This window comes from Cyprinodon tularosa, unplaced genomic scaffold, assembly GCF_016077235.1.
Source record: "Cyprinodon tularosa strain WSP-4 unplaced genomic scaffold, ASM1607723v1 ctg22, whole genome shotgun sequence".
Classification (NCBI taxonomy): domain Eukaryota; kingdom Metazoa; phylum Chordata; class Actinopteri; order Cyprinodontiformes; family Cyprinodontidae; genus Cyprinodon; species Cyprinodon tularosa.
Window position 1 is genome coordinate 241123 of NW_024038821.1, and position 19773 is coordinate 260895.

General features: G+C 36.8%; 1 protein-coding gene and 1 non-coding gene across 2 annotated transcripts; one reads left to right on the top strand and one right to left on the bottom strand.

Moving 5' to 3' along the window:
* Window positions 1-11628: 11628 nt before the first annotated feature.
* On the bottom strand, window positions 11629-11701 carry trnat-ugu. The gene has a single exon. It is a non-coding gene; the product is annotated as a tRNA-Thr (tRNA).
* A 50-nt stretch (window positions 11702-11751) lies between these two features.
* LOC119784179 (cholesterol 24-hydroxylase-like) lies at window positions 11752-17608 on the top strand. The gene is made up of 15 exons (XM_038286120.1): window positions 11752-11981; window positions 12068-12145; window positions 12346-12427; window positions 12529-12602; window positions 14353-14439; window positions 14607-14745; window positions 14832-14942; window positions 15028-15190; window positions 15494-15559; window positions 15676-15748; window positions 15835-15919; window positions 16069-16179; window positions 16396-16484; window positions 16593-16659; window positions 16834-17608. Exons 1-15 carry the CDS (start codon window positions 11833-11835, stop codon window positions 16981-16983), a joined length of 1524 nt encoding a protein of 507 aa, XP_038142048.1. The 5' UTR covers window positions 11752-11832; the 3' UTR covers window positions 16984-17608.
* Window positions 17609-19773: the final 2165 nt, after the last annotated feature.

Sequence of the window (19773 nt, forward strand, 5' to 3'; positions counted from 1 at the left end):
TCCCTTGATAGGCCCTTGGTTGGTCCCCAAGTATTCCTTTTTAAACATCAATCTTTGTACTAAAATATTCATTCTGTCGTGATTTGTGGACATTAGGATCTAAAGAGAAGCGTAATTTCCTGTTCAGACCCTGTAGTTCAATAAAAGGGTGGAGTCGGAGTAAAACAAATATACAAGAGTGGGTCACTCCAGTGGCTGGAAGTTGGAGGATCTTGCCGGGAGTTGCAGAGAAGTGGGCTGCTATTCGGATGGCGTTTGATTGGGAAGGGCCATTTTGAATGGCTGCTACTGTAATTGTGCATTGCAAATGAAAGCCAACAAGACACTAAATCAGCTGAAGTCAAACTCATTAGCAAAATTCTGTTAATTCGTAGCTGACTACTCCACAAAGTTCTCCAAAAGTCCAAATCGCCCCTACCTTTACAGTTTTTTTGTTTTTTATCAGAAGAGATTTTAAACCCTATAAATTACAGTTTATGGGATATATCCAACCCATAGCTTATTATTCAGTTAAAAGTTTTTTCATCTCTCTGTATTATGGAACAGCAGCACGGCCATATTTGGAATCTGTTCCTCTGTATAAATCACAAAGACCTCTGCTAGTCTTGAGTGTGATATGCTGGAGCTTCTGTCTATCTTCAATTGATGCATACCATTGGTTTCTGTAGAATGCAACATTTCCAAATCTCCCTGATTGGTAAAAAGGGTTTTTTAGATACCCCTATGAGTCCTCATCATCTGACTGCCACTTAGCTTTGTATATATATAGTGTGTAATTAAAGTGTTATTAAAGGGTGCTGAAAAAATAAAACTTGTGATTTTGGAGAGGAAAACTGCACTTTTAATAACCAAATATATATTAGCATTCCAAATTTTTTATTTCAATAATAAATTCCAAATTGCAGACATTATACCAAACAGTTCCAAAATGGCCTGATAGGGGTTTGCCTGGATTTGTTTCGATTTAAACATCTATAAATTCTCAGTTGTTTGTTTGGATGGACACCAAGTTTGCTACGTAATGCAGGTAAGATGTTGTAATTACAATTTATTATGTTAATTTCCTTCATTACCGGAAAGGTAAGAAGTTTTGTATATAAACATCTGGATTTTCTTTTAGGCAGAAGTCCTTTTTTTGTCCATTTTAATCTAATTTACTCAGGCCCAGAATCATTTACTTTCCAATTTTCACATCCACTTCATCCTCCAGGACCTTTGTCTCACTTTATAACAACATAGGCAGTTTAGGCAATGTACAAGTTGAGAAAGGCCTTCTAAAGTGCAAAAGTACCTTTTTGGGAAAATAGACCTACAGACTTTAGAGGAAAGCTTAAAATAATGAAGTCTGGGTCAAATCAAACAAAACTAAAGACCCCCAGGTGAGTCAGAACCGACCTGCTATGCCAGACATGACCAACTTTAACTTGAAAAATTCATACATAAAATCCAAATAAGTAAGAAAGATTATTGAACTAAATTACCAGCAAATGTGATGGCAACTTTCCTTTATAGTGGACTGGACAAATAAATCAAACATGCCACATAGGAAAAACTTCTGACAGCTTTGGAGCATCATTTGACTTGAACACCTCAGTAATACTGAAAATCATTAATTTTGTTCTACTTCCCTCAATAAAAACCTCCACACCAAAGAGTATTGCTCACTAACTTTTACTCTTCTCACATTCACAACTTCCAAACTGAAGACTTTGTGATGCAACCTAGTGAGTAAGGCACATTATTTGTGGATTAAATAAAAAAGACTGGACAGAAACATAAACATGGTCAGACCTATCATTCTAGGTGCATCGTTAGAAAGACCACTTAAAATCAAACTCTGACAAGAAAAGAAAATAAGTGTATTTTCAAACTACTCTGTTGTATTTTAATGACAAAACAACTAAGGAGGCAACCAAAAAAGGTCCCTGGTTAATGCTATTTGGTCTATCCACTATGTAAAACTGATGGGAACTGCAAGGCTTTGCAATCTGTGAAAGAACAGTTTGAGGTTTGGAGGTTTAGTGCCCACACTGATGAGGAGTAATCAGAATGACCCTGTAATCTTTCATGTTAAAGCTACATTTTCCACAGGCAAGAGATCCTGGAAAGAATAGGACCTCTTGCAAATTTGGAGACTTAGGATGCATCTTAATTCGATCAGCTGTATAGGCATTTCCCTTACAGGCTGATTTGTCAAGTAATAAACACTTCCAACACAAAACAAACAGTCACATCAGAGCAGGTAGTTGATTTTTGTGGGGATTTAAAAAGTGAGAAAATTTTTCACAAATGACACTTAAATGTGGCTAATTCTGAATGCTCAATTAAACATCTCAGACAAAGTTCAGCTGTTATAGAAAGCTCTAAAGCCCCTTTATGCTTTAAGTTACAGCTGCCACTCATGTGGTTTCTAGGTTGATCTATCCCTGCCTCAATCATGTCTGAAGAAATACTCTTTCTAGAGGATTAAATAACCTTGAGATTATAAGCTTAAAGGTCAGAGTAATGCAAATCCATAGGTTTAAGCTGCACAAATAGTATTTTCAGATGCTCTACCTCTTGGCGGTAATGACATCCATCCTTCTCTTATTGTTCACTTTAACCCATAAGGAGATATTTAAATTTATAAAAAGTAAAACCCTAATATGAGCCCATGTACCTGTCCCTGTGCAGCTTGTGCTGCTAAATGAACAAGTATATTTGATCCCTGTGTGGTTCTGAAGTTGACTACAAATGAGCACCCAATGAAGGAGAGCCAGACAGATGCTGACCACATTTCTGCCACAAAATAACAGATAAATAACCACAGATGTGTAGACAGGGGAGAAAGCCAGAACAGGGAAAAACAGAGGAGAGTGAAGGACATGAAAGAGAGGAGGGGGTCTGGAAACGCCATGGCTAAGAGATGCTATCTGACACACTGAGTGAAGCTGGAGTTTTACGGACAGATGCGTTCAAAAAGCAAACAAGTGTTATTTTTTCACAGCTTGTGGAGGGCATGCGTGTTTTTTCAGTTAGCAGGAACGCCGCGGTTTCGTAGAAGTTTGGAGACGTTTAGCAGGAACGAGTTTGGTTAAATTACAAGTCGAAAAAAACTGAGCAATGAGTCAAAATTTCTTATGTTCTCATTTTAAATAGCTATGTGATTCACCCCTTTAGTTTAGCGCTAGTGGCTCGGGCCTGGTGCCAGCTTGTGGTGGTTACAGATATGTTTACTTTTGTAGGCTGGCAGGAACATGAGATTTCCTCTGGGTGCGCTGTGGCTGGCTGACCTGCAAACAGCACGGCCCTCACACTGCCTCCCTGCTCCTATTGCATGCTGCTGCGACCCCAACCCCCAATGGTGAGCGCTTGCATGTCGAGTAACGTTCCACAAACAAATAAAATCCAACACTGACCTGCAAAGGTTTATTGAAGTAATGGAAAGCAGCCATTATGGACACACTCACACAGCGACCTGAAAACACACACAACCATTTGAACGTCTGCACACAGGAGCAGATTCATGTGTGTGTTTTAGCAGCTCTACCTATATGGGAATGCCAAAGGGCCTTATGGATTATCTGGAGCTTGAATTATCCCATTCCTTAGCCGGCTTCACACAGAGGAAGGCCTTGTTCTGAGATGATCAGCAACACTAAACCTGAAAATGCAGCTTTTGTGGAAGAGATCATCTGAAAGAAAAGATTACCACTGTCCATAATTTATGGGGTGCCAAATGAAAAAAGTTAACAAAATCAATTTGACTGCCAAGTTTCTCTTATAAAAAACTTTTTTATTTAACATTTAGGAACATTAACGCTTAATATACCGGTATATGGTAAACACATATTTATATATATCCTATCTAAATCTTTAAATCTATATTGAATCTATATGTCATATCTAAATTTTGAATCTAAATATATTTCTTAATCTACAATTTTACATCTAAATTAAAACATATAGCCTAAATCTAGAATCTAAATATACATCTTGAGTCTAAATGTTAAATCAAATACAAATATAAAATCTGAAATAAAAGTATTTAATCTAAGTCTTAAAACTAAATCCAAATATTTGTCTTGAATTTAAATGTTAAAAGTTAAATCCATATCAAAATCTTTAGCTTATATTTAATTCTTGAAATTAAATATATGTCTGAAATCTTATATCAAAATTTCATAGTTAAATTTAAATTTGTAAATGTATATTTATCTTAAATCTAAATGTTACAGCTAATAATAAATTTATAATCTTGAATGTAAATATGTTAAATCTCAAAGGTATTGTGGAGGATTTTCGGGATTTTTTAAGAGAGCTGCCCTTTCTTCTTTAAAAAAAAATGGACATGTACAAACCTGTACCCGCCACGACTGAGTGTTAGGGCCAGGCTAGAGAATTTTTTCGAGAATAAAGTTGTAACATTATGAGAATAAAGTTGGAAAATTACGAGAATAAAGTCATAAAATTAAGAGAATAAAGTTGTAACATTACAAGAATAAAGTCGTAATATTATGAGAATAAAGTCATAAAATTACAAGAATAAAGTCGTAACATTACATGAATAAAGTCGTAACATTACATGAATAAAGTCATAAAATTACGAGAATAAAGTCATAACATTCCGAGAATAAAGTTACAATATTACAAGAATAAAGTCGTAACATTACAAGAATAAAGTTATAATATTACAAGAATAAAGTCGTAAAATTACGAGAATAGTCTTAACATTACATGAATAAAGTCGTAAAACTACAAGAATAAAGTCATAACATTACGAGAATAAAGTCGTAACATTACAAGAATAAAGTTGTTTCTCGTAATTTACAACTTTATTCTTTTAATATTATAACTTTATTCTAATAATTTTAGGACTATTCTCTTTGTGACATTTTTCTTGTAATAGTACAACTTTATCCTTGTGATTTTACCACTTTATCCTCGTAATTTTATGACTATTGTCGTTGCGACTTTATCCTCTTAATTTTACGACTTTATTCTTTTAATGTTATGACTTTATTCTCGAAATAGAAGAAAAAAAATCTCTAGCCTGGCCCTAATACTCTGTCGTAACATGCTCCCAAGCGGGAACAACCTATTAAACGCGTGCAATAGCATGCACGAGCCCATTTCTCCTTGTGCACGCTCTGTTTAAAAGTTGCTGTTTGCATAAGTCATACAAGCTTACTCGGTTCGAACTTTTGCTCTAACTCCTAAATTCCTCAATCAATATATAGAGCGGGGACTATATAGTCGGCTTCATAGCGAAAACAGATGATTACTTCCCCATTGGTCACGTAACTCCTCCTCCACTACGCGGTGCCTGCACCATCTTTGTTATTAGTCGCCAATGTAGAGTAGTGACAGCAAATCCCATAATGATTTGCGAGGAGAGTTCTCCGTGTAAAGCAATCTGAGATATATCTGCCTCTTCTGGGGCCTTTCTTTTCTTCTCACTTCATAGACATTTTAAAAGATATATGACTCACCACACATATACGGCTAAAGGTGCACATGCTCACAAAAAGATAGCTAATGGGACGAGCATGTAGGACGGCCTTACGTAAACATATCACCAGAATGATTGACAATTAGGAGGACCAATTATTTAGATGATCCACCTGGAAATAAAAGATCACCCTCTATACCTTTATTATATATATTACATTTAAATTTAAATATATATATTTACTGTAAAACTTGAATACAAATAAAAATCTTAAATCTAAATCTCCCACTTTATTCTTTAGAAGATATACTACTTATCTACATTCTTTTAAAGGCTCAACTGGTGTCCACAGCCCTAGCATGTATAAAGACCAATAAGAAGAGGAGGCATTTCAAGAAGGACCCAACCGATCTTCTCCTCTCAGTGGCTCGGCTGTATGCCGTGGGTGTGAGCATAATCTGAAAATGGTCATATCTTCTAAAGATTGTAGTATATATATTTCAGATTTAAGATAATTACAGATTTTTAAGTTATTTATTGATATATATTTATAGATACGTTTTGTACAAATAGTTTTAACATATACATTAAAATATAATATTTATCAATTTGTATGTAGCATTTTGCCCATGAATATTTGAAAGTGGAATTCTATTTTTCATTTTCTACATTGGGCGCCCCATACCAATCCCTGTTAAGGAGTGTTTTTTTTTCTTTCCTTGATGATAAATAATACCCATAGCAATGGTAGTAAGATCATGGCAGAAGGAGGAAATAGCACTGATGACTCACTAAGCCAAAGAAACTAAGTAGTTTTTCTTTATTTTAAGAATTTTTGTTGGTAAATGACCTTAAAATTCACCCGAATTGTTCCATTTGTTGGTCATCTGCATGTGTAGGTTAAACTGAAAGATATTGAGATGATAAAAAAAACTCTCTCCCGGAGGATGACAATAAAGAAATTGCTGAATTCTTTTGAAAATTTTCTTCCAATAATATTAAGGCTGGATTTTTCCAAGGAAGGGGATGCCATCCCTTACCATCACACCGCCTCCACCGAAAGGTAATCGGCTACAGCACAGGGGGCTCAAGTTTATTAATGGATGCTACCCAAATATTGAACCCTTTGTTTGTAAGTTTGGCATCTGATGATGGAAGTTAACCAGGCTTTACAATAGTAAATAAGATTAATTTGCAAATTGATTGTAGCAACAATAAAATAACAAATAAATCTTAAAGTTCTGACTTTTTTGTTGTTGATGAATTCGTTTTGGAAGATGAATGATATGAATAATGCAGTTATACTGTTTTTGAAATGGATCTTTAGTTGGGAGTAGGGTATTCACTAATTCCCTTCAATAAAAAACTAAAACAAAAACAAAGTAACTAAACCCCTGGTGAATTTACACCAGGACCAACTAACAAATTCTGATAACCAATATCTATAAGGTGCTTACAAAGTGACTGAGCCCTTCAACCTTTTTCAGGTTTTCTCACATTACAATCATAGCCTTCAGAATATTTAACTGTGATTTTAGGCAATACTGGATTTGTGATTCTGATGTTTTATTTTTATTTTGCACTTTGTTAAGCCCCCCCTGAACCCTGATACCCCTAAAAAAAGAGCAGTGAAACTAATTAGAAAAATAATTAAGTTTGTATTTACAATCCACTTTTGTTTTCTGTATGAATTTAGCTGCTCTTTCAGGGCTTAGAACAGGTTTTCAGAGAATGTTAGTGAATAATCAGCCTAACGAACAGCAAGAACACAGTAGATGGTAAGAGAGAGAGTTGTGGAGACGTTTGAAGAAGGGCCAAGTTATAAAACAATTTCCTGCACTTTGAACATCTTTGTTTATTCCATCCATAAACGAAGAGCGTGCCACCAATAAAGAGCTACAGGCATGGTTTGTTCTACACATATGAGCTCGGAAAGGAGATAATTAATCAGAGAAGGAGGTGAAAGCATGTGGTAATCTAAGCATAAACATGTGTACGGGATTGTTCAGGTCAAAGGAGAATTATGTTGGTATAAAATGAACAATGGACGTGAACTCAAACACACCACCTCCACGCTAAAGGGTTTGGTGGTGTCATCATGGTGTGGGATAGGTAGCTCCTAACCAAAGCTCCCCAAAAGTAATGCGTTAATGGATGCAGCCTAGAAGAAAGGCTTTTTGAAAGCTGTCAGTACTTAAAGTTGAGGCAGAGGTTAGCCTACCTGCAGGACAACCAACAAAAACTGCAAAAAATAAAGTAAAAAAGTAATATTGCCTCCACCTGAAGCCCAGACATTTTTGTTTTCATCAAACAAGACCAACTCTGAGGATGATTACACTAACAGTCGACACTGGACACCAATATCCTTCCAGAAGTCTGAATAACTTGAATTCTTTGGATGAATCCGACTCTACAAACTTTTGTTTGTTTACTCGTGTCCAGAGGGAATCTTAATTTTCTCAGACTTTTGCTTTCTGTTGATAATATAATCAAAAGTAAAGACCAGCACAATACCTTTTACCATGAGGGGGGAGGAGGGCAGCCTGCAGATCCAGTCAGTTCTTAGCCGGCAGCCAGCCAGTCATAACAACATCAAACAGCCACCCTAGCCTCCAGTGCTTAAATGGAGCCAAGACCCTGGACCAGAAATATGATTGCTGCATCTTTTTAAGATAAGAATGCAGACAAGCTTAAAAGTTATTGCGAACAACACATGGAGGTATGAGACAACCATAAAAGTGGAGGCTGAATCCAGGGGAACAAAACTGGAAGAAAGTGGTGCTTAAGGTCAACAAAGGAATCTTCATATCTTGCCTTAAAATCAAAATGAATAATCATCTTGTTTTGCAGGAAATGGGGGGGAGCAAAGGCCTCAGCACAACACACAGGTGCACTTTTAAAGAGAGCACATTATGATCTTGTCTACTCTGAGTAGTTTTCTTCCAGCCAGTTCAATGAGAGGACATCAGAGGGAGGATAGAACACTGCCACCTTCTGGTCAGTTTTGGTACATACATCACACTTTAATTAAAGGATGTGTCCTGGAGCTTATTAAAAAAGCCTCAAATCATGTATTTCTATTAACTAGTAATTTTATTGTTAAAATTTGGAATAATGCAATTTGTATGAATGTTAACAGAAAAATGTGAAAAACAAATTCAACTCAGTCCTAGCCATAAACATCCAGTTACGATATTAATAGTTATTTATCACCTGTGCATTTAGCCCATCCCATTGGGGAGCAGTGTGGGGTTAAGGGTCTTGCTCAGGGACCCATAGTGCAGGCAGTGGGGATCAGATCGGGTTCTTGCAACCTTCTCAGAGGACAAGCGCACTGCTCTAACCACTAGGCCAACACTCCCCACTTATGACTATGGCTCAATGGATAAGCCCCAAACTAAAACCCTGTATTTCATTTCACATTATATTTGGATCTTCAGCAAAAACTAAAATAAAACAAAATCAAAAGCATGATTTCCAGAGTAAAACATCTTTAATTGTGTGTACAAGTGTCCATTGAAGTAAAACACATAGATCAGCAGGCTCTGTGAGTCATATTTGACACTGTTTAACGTTTTTATGGGTTTGTTAGATCAGAACACATGCAAACACTTTGATTAACAAAATCAAGTAAATGGAGATTTGAAAAGGTATACGGTTAAGAAATATGCTCCCACAAAAATAAAGCTCTACATTATAATGAGGTTGCAATCTACAGTGACACACAAAAGGGGAAATCAGTTAACTTTTCTTCACATAAGCAAGCTTTTGGAAAAAAGAAAAAAATGTTTTTTAATTTCATCATCTGGTCCATTTCCTCCCTCTATATTTCTTCTGTAAATCCCTGGCGCTGACTCAGACAATTATTGCGTTTTCCAGCTTTCCTTGGAGATGTGTGCAATTGTATGAATTATAACCGTCTCAAAGCTTCACCAGCTGAGTTATAAGCAGGAGGGGAATTATGCATAAAGCTCATGACTTTATGCAGTTGTACGGTCTGTTTAGCAATACCATTTCTTTTTAAAGTGTTTTTTTTTTGGGTGGGATAATAAACAGAAAAGTTTAGTGAAGGATAAAAACTTAAAAGAGCAAATTTTCCGCTGCGTCGTAACCAATATCAGCCAAAGTGTAAATGTTGTGTAGAAGCTGCATCTAGTTCTGACACACTTGGTGCGAATGGTTACCTTCATAAAAAATATTTAGGGTCAATGAACACACATCAAGCTTGGCAGAAGTGGGATTCGAATCTGCGCCTCTCAAGGAGACTGCAACTCGATTGTATAGGGAGCAGGATTTATTTTATCTTATAAGATAAGATAAAAAGTTATACAATAACTTACAGAAGATATACTAATTATCTACATGCTTTTAAGTTATACCAATAACAGGTTACTGTACTGGCTTCACTGCCATGGGTTTTTTGTTAATGTTTTTTAATAAATTATAAAATCATCACAAATGTCTTATAAAAATATATGATTTCAATAGTTAACTGTTTTTTAGCCATTAAACCTATTTTACATAGTGGATTTCCCTTTATGGCCTGTGCTGCAACCTTTCTAGACATTGCAAAAATGTATCTTTATGGAAGTTTAAGCATTAACCATGCAGTTATTTGACAAAACTCTTTCTTGCGTATTACTTTGAGATATTCTAGATAAAGTGGGATCATCAAGTCTACGTGATGATCATTCATTAGCGGTTCTAGACAGGAACCAGTGCTTCTGCAGAACTTGTCCTGGCAACGTTTATGGCCCTTTCTTGCTCCCCTGGACCAATTAAATTTTTCATATTTACAGTTTTATTCTGTAGATGATTTCAGATGCTTTTAATTTCAATCATACTGAGATAGGGTCACAGTTTAAATCTGCTAAATCTGCTTTGATACGTTGCTTCTATGAATGTCAAACAATAAACTTTTTCTTTCTTATTTTTTATTTTTTTGTTTCACTCTTTTTTTCTGTTCCCCCTTGAAAAAAAAACACTTAACAAAAGGCAAACTTGTTTCAGAAGTATATATACGTGACACAAAAATAGCTATAGGAAAAAAAAAGGCACCCAAGCTAAATGAAGGCTATTGTCAGAAGTGGGATTCGAACACGCGCCTCTTGGGTCGACTGCTCGCCCTCCTGACGCGTTAGATTCGTGATACGTTCAAAATTTTTCGTTCTGTCGGATTTTTCAGTTTTATTTCCGTTTTAATGTACTGCTCTGTCTGTCACAAACAATAAGCACAAACAAATGTTTTTTACAATTGAAAACAAAATTGATTTAAAGGTAAGTAGCACGCATTTATTAATGGTTATCATAAAAGAGCTGGGCAGTAGGGTACGGGGTATTCAAAGAGCAGTAACTGAAGGCAGCTCAAAACATGATGCGAACATTTAGTATTTTCTAAATTCCGACTCTCACACAGCGACTAAAAACAGGATAGAAGTGTTAAAAGTGCTTCGCATGGCTTGGCTGACGCTGGCAGGCCGTTTTAACAGAAAATATCTCTAAAACTCTACGTGATTAATTTGTTAAAACAACTACAGTACATTTTATTAATAATAATAATAATAATAATAATAATAATAATAATAATAATAATAATAATAATAATAATAAAAGTGGATCAGCCTGCATTTGGTCAAACCACAGTGTAAAAGTGCTAAAAGTTTTATTGTTACTAATCACTTTCAAGATCTCTGCAATTACTTTTGTACTAGTCTAATTTCCAAATATCTAAATGGCATTTTAAATGTCAAATATCTTAATAAATAACATTGACTAGAAAGCAAAAAATTAGTAAAGAAGCAACTCGAAAATACAGGTGAATGTGCTAGATGTAACCACAAGGTGGCGGTGTTTCATAATTTGGGCTGCATAGTTCATAAAATGAGCTCTCGAATGGAGCCATCAGATGCCATTCATCCTACACTCACTATAGTCACAATTATATCAAACTGGTATTTTTGATCAATAAATATATCTTAGTTGATTAGGATCATTCATAAATCAATTTAGGGCATTTGAATTGTGACATATAGTAGATTTGTTGTCAAGAAGGAATGCAAAACTGCTAAACCTCATTGCGTACCAACAATTATTGTAAGTTATTCTTAAGTCAAAGCTGTAATTTGGTAGTACTGTGGCAACTAATGTTTGTTCTCCACTAAAAAAAAAAATAACTGAAGAAAAGGGAATTCCAATTCAGGCCCCAGCGAGGATCGAACTCGCGACCCCTGGTTTACAAGACCAGTGCTCTAACCACTGAGCTATGGAGCCGAACACGCACAAACAGCGACCAACCGTAGAAATTGAATCTTGAAAGAGACGTGTTATATAATGCCGACGGTCGTTGAACAAGTACGGAAATATTGATCGGGATCACTTCGAGTTGACTGATTGCCAGTGAAATGGCGTTGTTGGATGTTTTTTTCACCACTTGCGCTAAAGCTCTGACCTGGCTGTGCGTTTTTCTTTTTATTATATTTGTCGGTTACTGCTTTTATATCAAGTATATTCATCTGAAATATGACCACATTCCAGGGCCACCGAGAGACAGGTAAACCTGATTCGTAAAAATGTTCAGCTTAGAGAGTTAAAATAACAGCATAAATGGCCTCTGTCATTTGTCTTTTTTCCTCAAAGTTTCTTCTTGGGACACTCTCCGACATTCCTCAGGGTTATGAAAAATGACGGACTTATCTACGACAAATTCCTGGAGTGGTAAGATTAACTAAACCTGTGATACTATTTGTGGATAATTAAAAGTAAAATGAAGAATACCCCGCTGAGTTTTATCCGTCTGCATGCTTGTTTCGATATCCTACCTTCACATTTCTACACTTTGAGCACTGTTTTCCTGGTTTTATTCCAAGAGTTGTATTTCTTCTATTAAAACTTACATTATATTCTGTGGTTTATAGGTCCGAGACTTATGGGCCTGTTTACAGAATTAATGTCCTACATTACGTTATAATGGGTGTGACCTGTCCAGAAGCTACTAAGGTAAACATTACCAAAACTGCACATGTAGCCTACTACTTTGGTATCTGACCATGTGTGGGTTGGAAATCATATGTTTAATCTTTACTGATCTCTATTTTCAGGAAATATTGATGTCACCTAACTATCCAAAGGATCTAATGCTCTACAAACGACTTTTTAACCTGTTTGGTCAAAGGTAGTTTATCACTTGATTCGTCTCTCTTTTAAACGAAAGAAAGTAAATTGTTGTCAAATTGGTTTAACTTGATGATTAAAAATCTTGTTTATTTTAATGCATGTATTTATGTGGGAAATCAATGGGATCTTTAGTGCACATTACTACTGCTATCAAAGTAGTGCCAAAATGTAAAGTGAAAGGTATAGGTTTTATGGTTTTAAAGGAAAAATTACAATATTTTATCGACTGCGCATGTACAACGTTTAACGAGAGTCAATGGCCAAAGATTTTTGCGCCCAAAGGAGGAAATATGTCAACAATCCGAAGACGAATGAAACAGCTTTACTTGTCAATAAAAATTAAATAATTATTGCACATCCAAAAATATATAAATATATTTTGAAATACTGTGATTTTCAGGGCCGTGCAGAGACCACTAAAGGGGCAGGTGCTCAAAAAAAAAAAAAAAAGGGCACATCTTATCGCATTTTAGGACAGAATATTAACAAAGTCACATAGCTTTCAGAGTTTAATGAACAATGATAAATGACAAAATTGTGAGACATACAATCAAAGCTAAGGGAAACACAAGAACAACAGCCTAATGTCTGTATGATAAAAATACTGAATCGATAGATAAGAACAGCTTTTCCTCACCTGGCTGTCTCCTCCCGCTCAGTAGTTCTTCAGAGAAAGGCGCGCCGCGTCCTATACTTTCCTCCGTTTAAACCGCTACTCTTTGCTAAAGTAGAGAAATTATACAACGTTCAAAGTTTTCCGTTGTCTGACAAGTAGCAAGCCTACTCCAGTATTTTCACAAAAAATTATGTTTTTTAATTCACAAAAAAAACTGTTCTGTTTTCATTACAGAACAGTTTTTTGTGAATTAAAAAACATAATTTTCAATGTAAAAGACTAAAAGCACTGAGTAAACAGTGTTTTAGATCAAACAATACTGCATCATCCATGGGGCTCATTTGGTTTCACTTACATCTCTATTCAGGTTGACATTGGAGAGGCGGTGCAGACTGAAGACATAGCCATCCGTCCGATCATGGTTGATCTTGCTTAGGGCCAAATGAGCAGCGGCCACAGTGTAATGTGGAATGTTCGCTACCTTTAGCTCCGCAGTTAGCCGCCTTATCTGACTGTGCGGCACCGGCAAAAGGTCAAAGGTAACAATGTGACCGGAGGGCTTATTGTATTGTTTTTCTTGCCAAAAAGAAAAAAGATAATAATAATAATAGTTTCAGTACATGTGTCAAATAAAAAAAATTAAGATAAAGCAAAAAAAAAGAAAAAAAAAAAAAAAGACCAAAAGGGCACATTGGGATCATGGAGCAAAAGGGGCAGGTGCTCAAGCCCCCTTAGCCCCCCCCTCTGCACGTGCCTGGTGATTTTATAATTTCACTTTTATTTTTTTAATGTCTAAATCAAGGTCATTGGGTATGTGGGGCTGTGCCCTAGCGCCCTCTATTGGCCAGCCGCCACTGCTCTTAAGTTTGATTTAGCTGTAAACTTTGATTTCCATCTGAAAAACTCACACAAAGAAGAAAGACAATTTGGAGAAATTTATTGATACAATTACATTGTCTTTGGTGCTCAGACCTTGGCAGGACACATAGAACTTAATTTTGATATGAATGAACAGGAGTAAAGAATAGAGCTGTTTTCCCCCCAGGTCTGAAACTGGAGGTAGAGTGGAGATAAATGAAGTTGGTCAGTCTGTGTTGAATGTCAGTTTAACTCTCCCCTGCCTCCTTCTAAGGTTTTTAGGCAATGGTCTGGTCACTGCAAGAGATCATGAGGTGTGGTACAAACAGCGGCGGATTATGGACCCTGCTTTCAGCAGCTTGTAAGTTAGTCTGTCTCTCTTTGTCATTCAGAAATGACTTGAACAGTATGACAAATCTCTCCAGTTTTAGCGTGTAGCCCTGACTAGTTAAAGAACTATGAGGCTCTTCTGGTTTCTTCTGGGTGTGACATTTCATCCTCCAAAATCTTTTTTTTTTTCCCCATTAGGTATTTGAGAGGTCTAATGGGGACCTTCAATGAGAGAGCAGAGAAACTGATGGACAAGCTCTCTGAGCTGGCTGATAACAACACGGAAGCGAACATGCTTCAGCTTGTCAACGGTGTCACACTTGATGTCATTGCTAAGGTGTCGTCTATTATTTCCCCTCCTTCAACTTGAAAAGTTCTAATTATAATAGTCTTTGTAAATCTGTCTTATTTCAATAATTCTAGGTTGCATTTGGTGTGGATTTAGATCTCTTGTCCAACAAATCACCTTTCCCAAAAGCCATTGAAGCTTGTCTAAAAGGGATGGTATATCATGTCAGAGACTCTTCATTTCGGGTAACTTTTTCGAATTGTTTCAAATTAACCTTTTGCAAACCAAGGCCTTCCTAACATCCATGTGAAACTAACTCTGCTGTTCCAGTTCAATCCAAAGAACTGGCCGTTCATCAACGAGGTGAGGGAAGCCTGTCGCCTGCTGCGAACAACTGGAGCTCTGTGGATCCATGACAGAAAGGCAGCCATGCAAAACGGAGAAGATGTCCCAAAGGACATCCTCACGCAGATCATTAAAACTTCTTCCACAGGTTGTGATCCCCTCGATTAAGGATGAGACGTTAACTCCTTCTGCCTCTCCTCCATCCTGTCCCTTGCATCATTTTCTCATTAGTGATCTTGAAACAATACATCATCTTTTACACCTTCCTCATCCCTCCTGCACCTATCAATCTTTCAAAGCCTTCCTCGGATGTATGTGTCCGTCAGTTTTTCCTATCTGCGTTAAACACCTATTTATGAAAGATTTTGCTTTTATCTTTTCCTTAAATCTATGAAGTTCTTAAAAGCGTATTTTGACATCTGATTATTCTGGGTATTTTTCGTTATTATAGAGGAAATCATGACTGCAGAGGATGAAGAACTCATGTTGGACAACTTTGTGACATTCTTCATTGCAGGTAATTTTATTTGGGAGGGTTTTTTTTTTTGGATGAAGTGGAAAATATAAATTAAAAAAATGTGATGGAAAATGAGAGCTTTTGACTTGTGTTGTCTTCCCTTACAATCACTTAAGGTCAAGAAACAACAGCCAATCAGCTGGCGTTTTGCATCATGGAACTTGCAAGACATCCTGAAATATTGGCTAAGTAAGGATGAATAATTAGTCGGGTTATAAAGGTTTGTAATGTACTGGCTGAACTGTAGTTTTTATGCAATTTTTTATGTTTTTCAGAGTGACAAATGAAGTGGATGATGTCATTGGGATGAAACAGGAAATAAGCTATGATGACCTCGGGAAGCTAATTTACCTCTCCCAGGTAGTTTAGGCTTTTCCTTTATGGATATTTCTCTTTTTATTGTTCAAAGGACTGTCACTTTCTTTTAGCCATGTCTATCTGAACATCTGCTCTGTGTTTTAATTAAACAATATTCAATATTGAAGCGTCAAATTAATCTCATCCCACAGGTGCTGAAAGAGACACTGAGAATCTACCCGACTGCTCCTGGCACATCTCGGGACGTTCATGGAGACATGGAGATCGACGGCATCCACCTGCCTGGAGGATTTACCTGCATGGTGAGTCTCTGCCTCACAATATGTCTGATGCTGTTAAAACTGCAAGCACCTGTCTGATATATTAGGATATGAAATACATCTGGGCATATAATTTAACCCAATTTGTGTTTACCAACCCATTATGGATACCCTTTCTACCACAGTGTGACTACTTATTCAGTTTAGCTCTTATGCAACTTTTTTCTCTTAACATTGACATATTACTCTAATTTTCAGTTTAGCAGCTTTGCTACTGGAAGGATGGAAAAGTTCTTTAAGGATCCTCTGAAATTTGATCCAGACAGATTTCACCCAGATGCACCCAGGTAAGTAAAGCGCAATCAAAACATAAAACTTGTGGCTTTGCACATCCTCAGTGAATGAGAAAGAAAATGAAAATATGAAATTTCTTTTCTCTTCTTCTGTTTAACAAGGCCCTACTACTGCTACTATCCCTTTAGCCTCGGTCCGCGGTCCTGCCTGGGAAAGAACTTTGCTCAGGTGGGTGGACCGTAGAAGAAAATTCAGTTTTTTTTTTTACAGCTTTTTTCAAAGTTTTTGCTTCATGTGTTTTTTAAAAACTGCTTGATAGATAAAAAAAACAAAACATTTTTGGTCTCTAAATGTAAACAGAAAACCACAGAACAAACTTAAACATTCCTTATGTGTTTTCAGATGGAAGCCAAAGTGGTGATGGCAAAGCTTCTGCACAGGTTTGATTTCAGCCTCGTCCCTGGACAGACCTTTGACATCGAGGACACTGGCACCCTGAGGCCCAAGAGTGGAGTGATCTGCAACGTCAGACACAGGAAATACAAAAACTAAGCATTGTTAATGCTTCCTGATATAGGATGAAATGAAAATTTTACTAAAATATTCATAGGCTGGTTCTCCTGCATCAGACGATGGAAGCTAGCTTTATTGTTGAATTGATTTCATATCTATGTCTTTATTTACTCTTGCAAATCATTTAGGCCTTATAATCCTTTTTTTAATAACCCTGAACCTTTTGTGCCTTATCAGTGTATTTCTGTGAAACTAAACCCTTAAGGTAAACTAACCTAATGTCATACTGTGATGCTTTAAACGCTGCCCGACTTTTTTTTTTTTTTTTTATGTTTTCTGCTGATTTATTATTGCCCCAAGCAGGAGTAACCAAGTCCAGTCGTCGACAGCTACCAACCTGCAAGACTCGAGACAACTGGACTTGGGAACTCATGGTCTAGAAACATCTGTACATGTGAAGGGGCCGTAATTTTGTTAGAATAATATTTTATATGATTTTGGGAGGAACATTTATTTCATTTTAAAAGCGAGCTCATGCCAAAAACCATTTTAAAACATAAAATAGTACAATAGTAAATGCATACTTATCTGTGAGTGCAGCAGTTAATTGTTACTGAAAATGTAAACATGTATTTATGCAAAATGATTGTATAAATATGTATGTATAAATATGTATGTATAAATGAGCATAGAAGCATTAAAGCAGATAAACCTGCCTGAATTTGTAACTTTTTTAATTATGTAATTTGTGATATTTTTATATTAAGTCATAGATATCACACTTTGTGCATAACTTGTATATTTTACCTCCTGTTCTATCATTTTTAAACCAAAAGTCATTTATGATCATTTACTCCGAACGTATGTAGCCTCTTCATCAACTTTATTTACTTCTTGGAAATGTACTTATAAGTTGAGGTAGGTTACTTCCTGTTTCCAACTGTCCAGCCTGTAGTCCAGACAGGAACCTTTTTTTATGTATTAGTATTTAATAGTTTTCAATTGAAATCATTACTACCAAATATATTTGGAAAAATTCCTAAAGTTTCCTTGCAATGATGCTGGTATGTCAATACAGTGTGGCCCAGGGAGGAGTAATGGGTAAGACATCTGCAGACTGTTACACTATGAATATCTCTCCTCAATATTTAAAAAGCAGACCAAACCTAACCTGTGGCTAACTACTCTGTTACTTCACATTAAACCAAACAGTTTATAATCAAACTATAATCTAACCACTTCTCTTTAACTGATCGTGTGTGAAACATTGGCACCCTTTTATTGTCTTTATCTTTATTTATGAAAACTTTAACTTAGGCAGCATGATCAAGCTCAGCTAAAGTGGGAACAAACCATTTCACACAAATAAAGGGGGTTCTTGGCAAATATGGATGTTTACTTGTTGGTCTGGAACTGGGAACATTCAACTCCCCAAAAAAGATTGCATAAAATCTGCTCTTACAATGAAATACACAATCATGCTGTATTATATTTGATATCTTCTTATTCACTTTGAACTATATTTTGTGCCCATTTGTAGTCAGGTGACCATAGAATTGTCCAAACCATCCCCTTCTCAGTGTCCCTCTGATTGGAGGAGTGGCTTAGATCCTCAGCTGTCTTAGACTGAGTTCACTAAAGTGAATCTGACAGGAGAAGATGATCAGAGTTAGTCACTTACCTGGTTTAACAGATCAGTCCTTCCTCAATGATAGGCAGGATCAGCCAATGCACTGCCAATGAGATGTGGCCCTCAGTCTCCCAGCGTGTCCCCCATGCTGCAGCCCCAGAGAACACGCAAGAAGCTGATCCAGGTCAAGGGAGAACAGATCAGGAAAAAAACAGTTCAGGGATCCAGGAGTTCTCTACTCAATCAGAGGTTCCGACCGAAACAGGCACAGAGGGATCAAGGCTTCCAGGAATCCTCAGAGCATGAAAGCAGGTTCAGAGTATTATGCCTCGAGCAACCAGCTCAGACAGAAACAGACAGGCAGAATCCAGCAGCAGTCCAAAGGAGATTCAGGCGAACAGATAAGACAGGTACAGACGGGGCTAATGGGTGAGAGGGAACAGAATCAGGAAACTAGAATCACTAGAAAACGCTGAAACGCTCTCACCACTGGTTAGGGAATCAACCAGCGTTAAGACACTGTGCTCCAGAATAATCTCCTCACTGAAACGGGGACATGAACCTTGGACTAACTAAATGTATGAAAACAGAACCTAAAGACATCTAACAGGGAATAAACAAACCGCAAAAAACAATGATCTGGCCCCGATAGCTGGAACTCAGCCAAATATAAAGGAAGAGATGCAGTTGGGTGAGATCATTGATAATCAGAGACCAGGCAGAGTTAGGCAGATGAGTGAAATGAACAATTAAGGCCAGCTATCAGGGCAGATCATGACACTAACCTGTGTTTCTCTCCTGCAGAGGTTAGTGCCCTAGACCCCAAGCCACTGCAAATCTGCCTTTTTTAAGTAATCCCACTACCTGTCTTGCCTTGAATACTGGGTCCTCTGTTTTAAACCTTGACAATAAGATGCTTTAATGCTGTGTATTCACACAGAATACTGTGTGCAACAGTGTTTTTGTCATTTATATGGTTGTTAGCCATGGGGCCCATGGAGAAAACACTGACCTACAATTTGAAGACCTAAGTGCATTTAACTTAGTGATTGTATCACTCCACTTTTATCAAATTTCAGTTGCAAGGATAATAATGCAGGGGCTGAGGGTAAACGTTGAGAATGCCTTTAACCACTGTATTTGACAGCACCACCCCATATGTTTGATGAGCTGCACAACAGGATTGGCTGTCTTTCAGG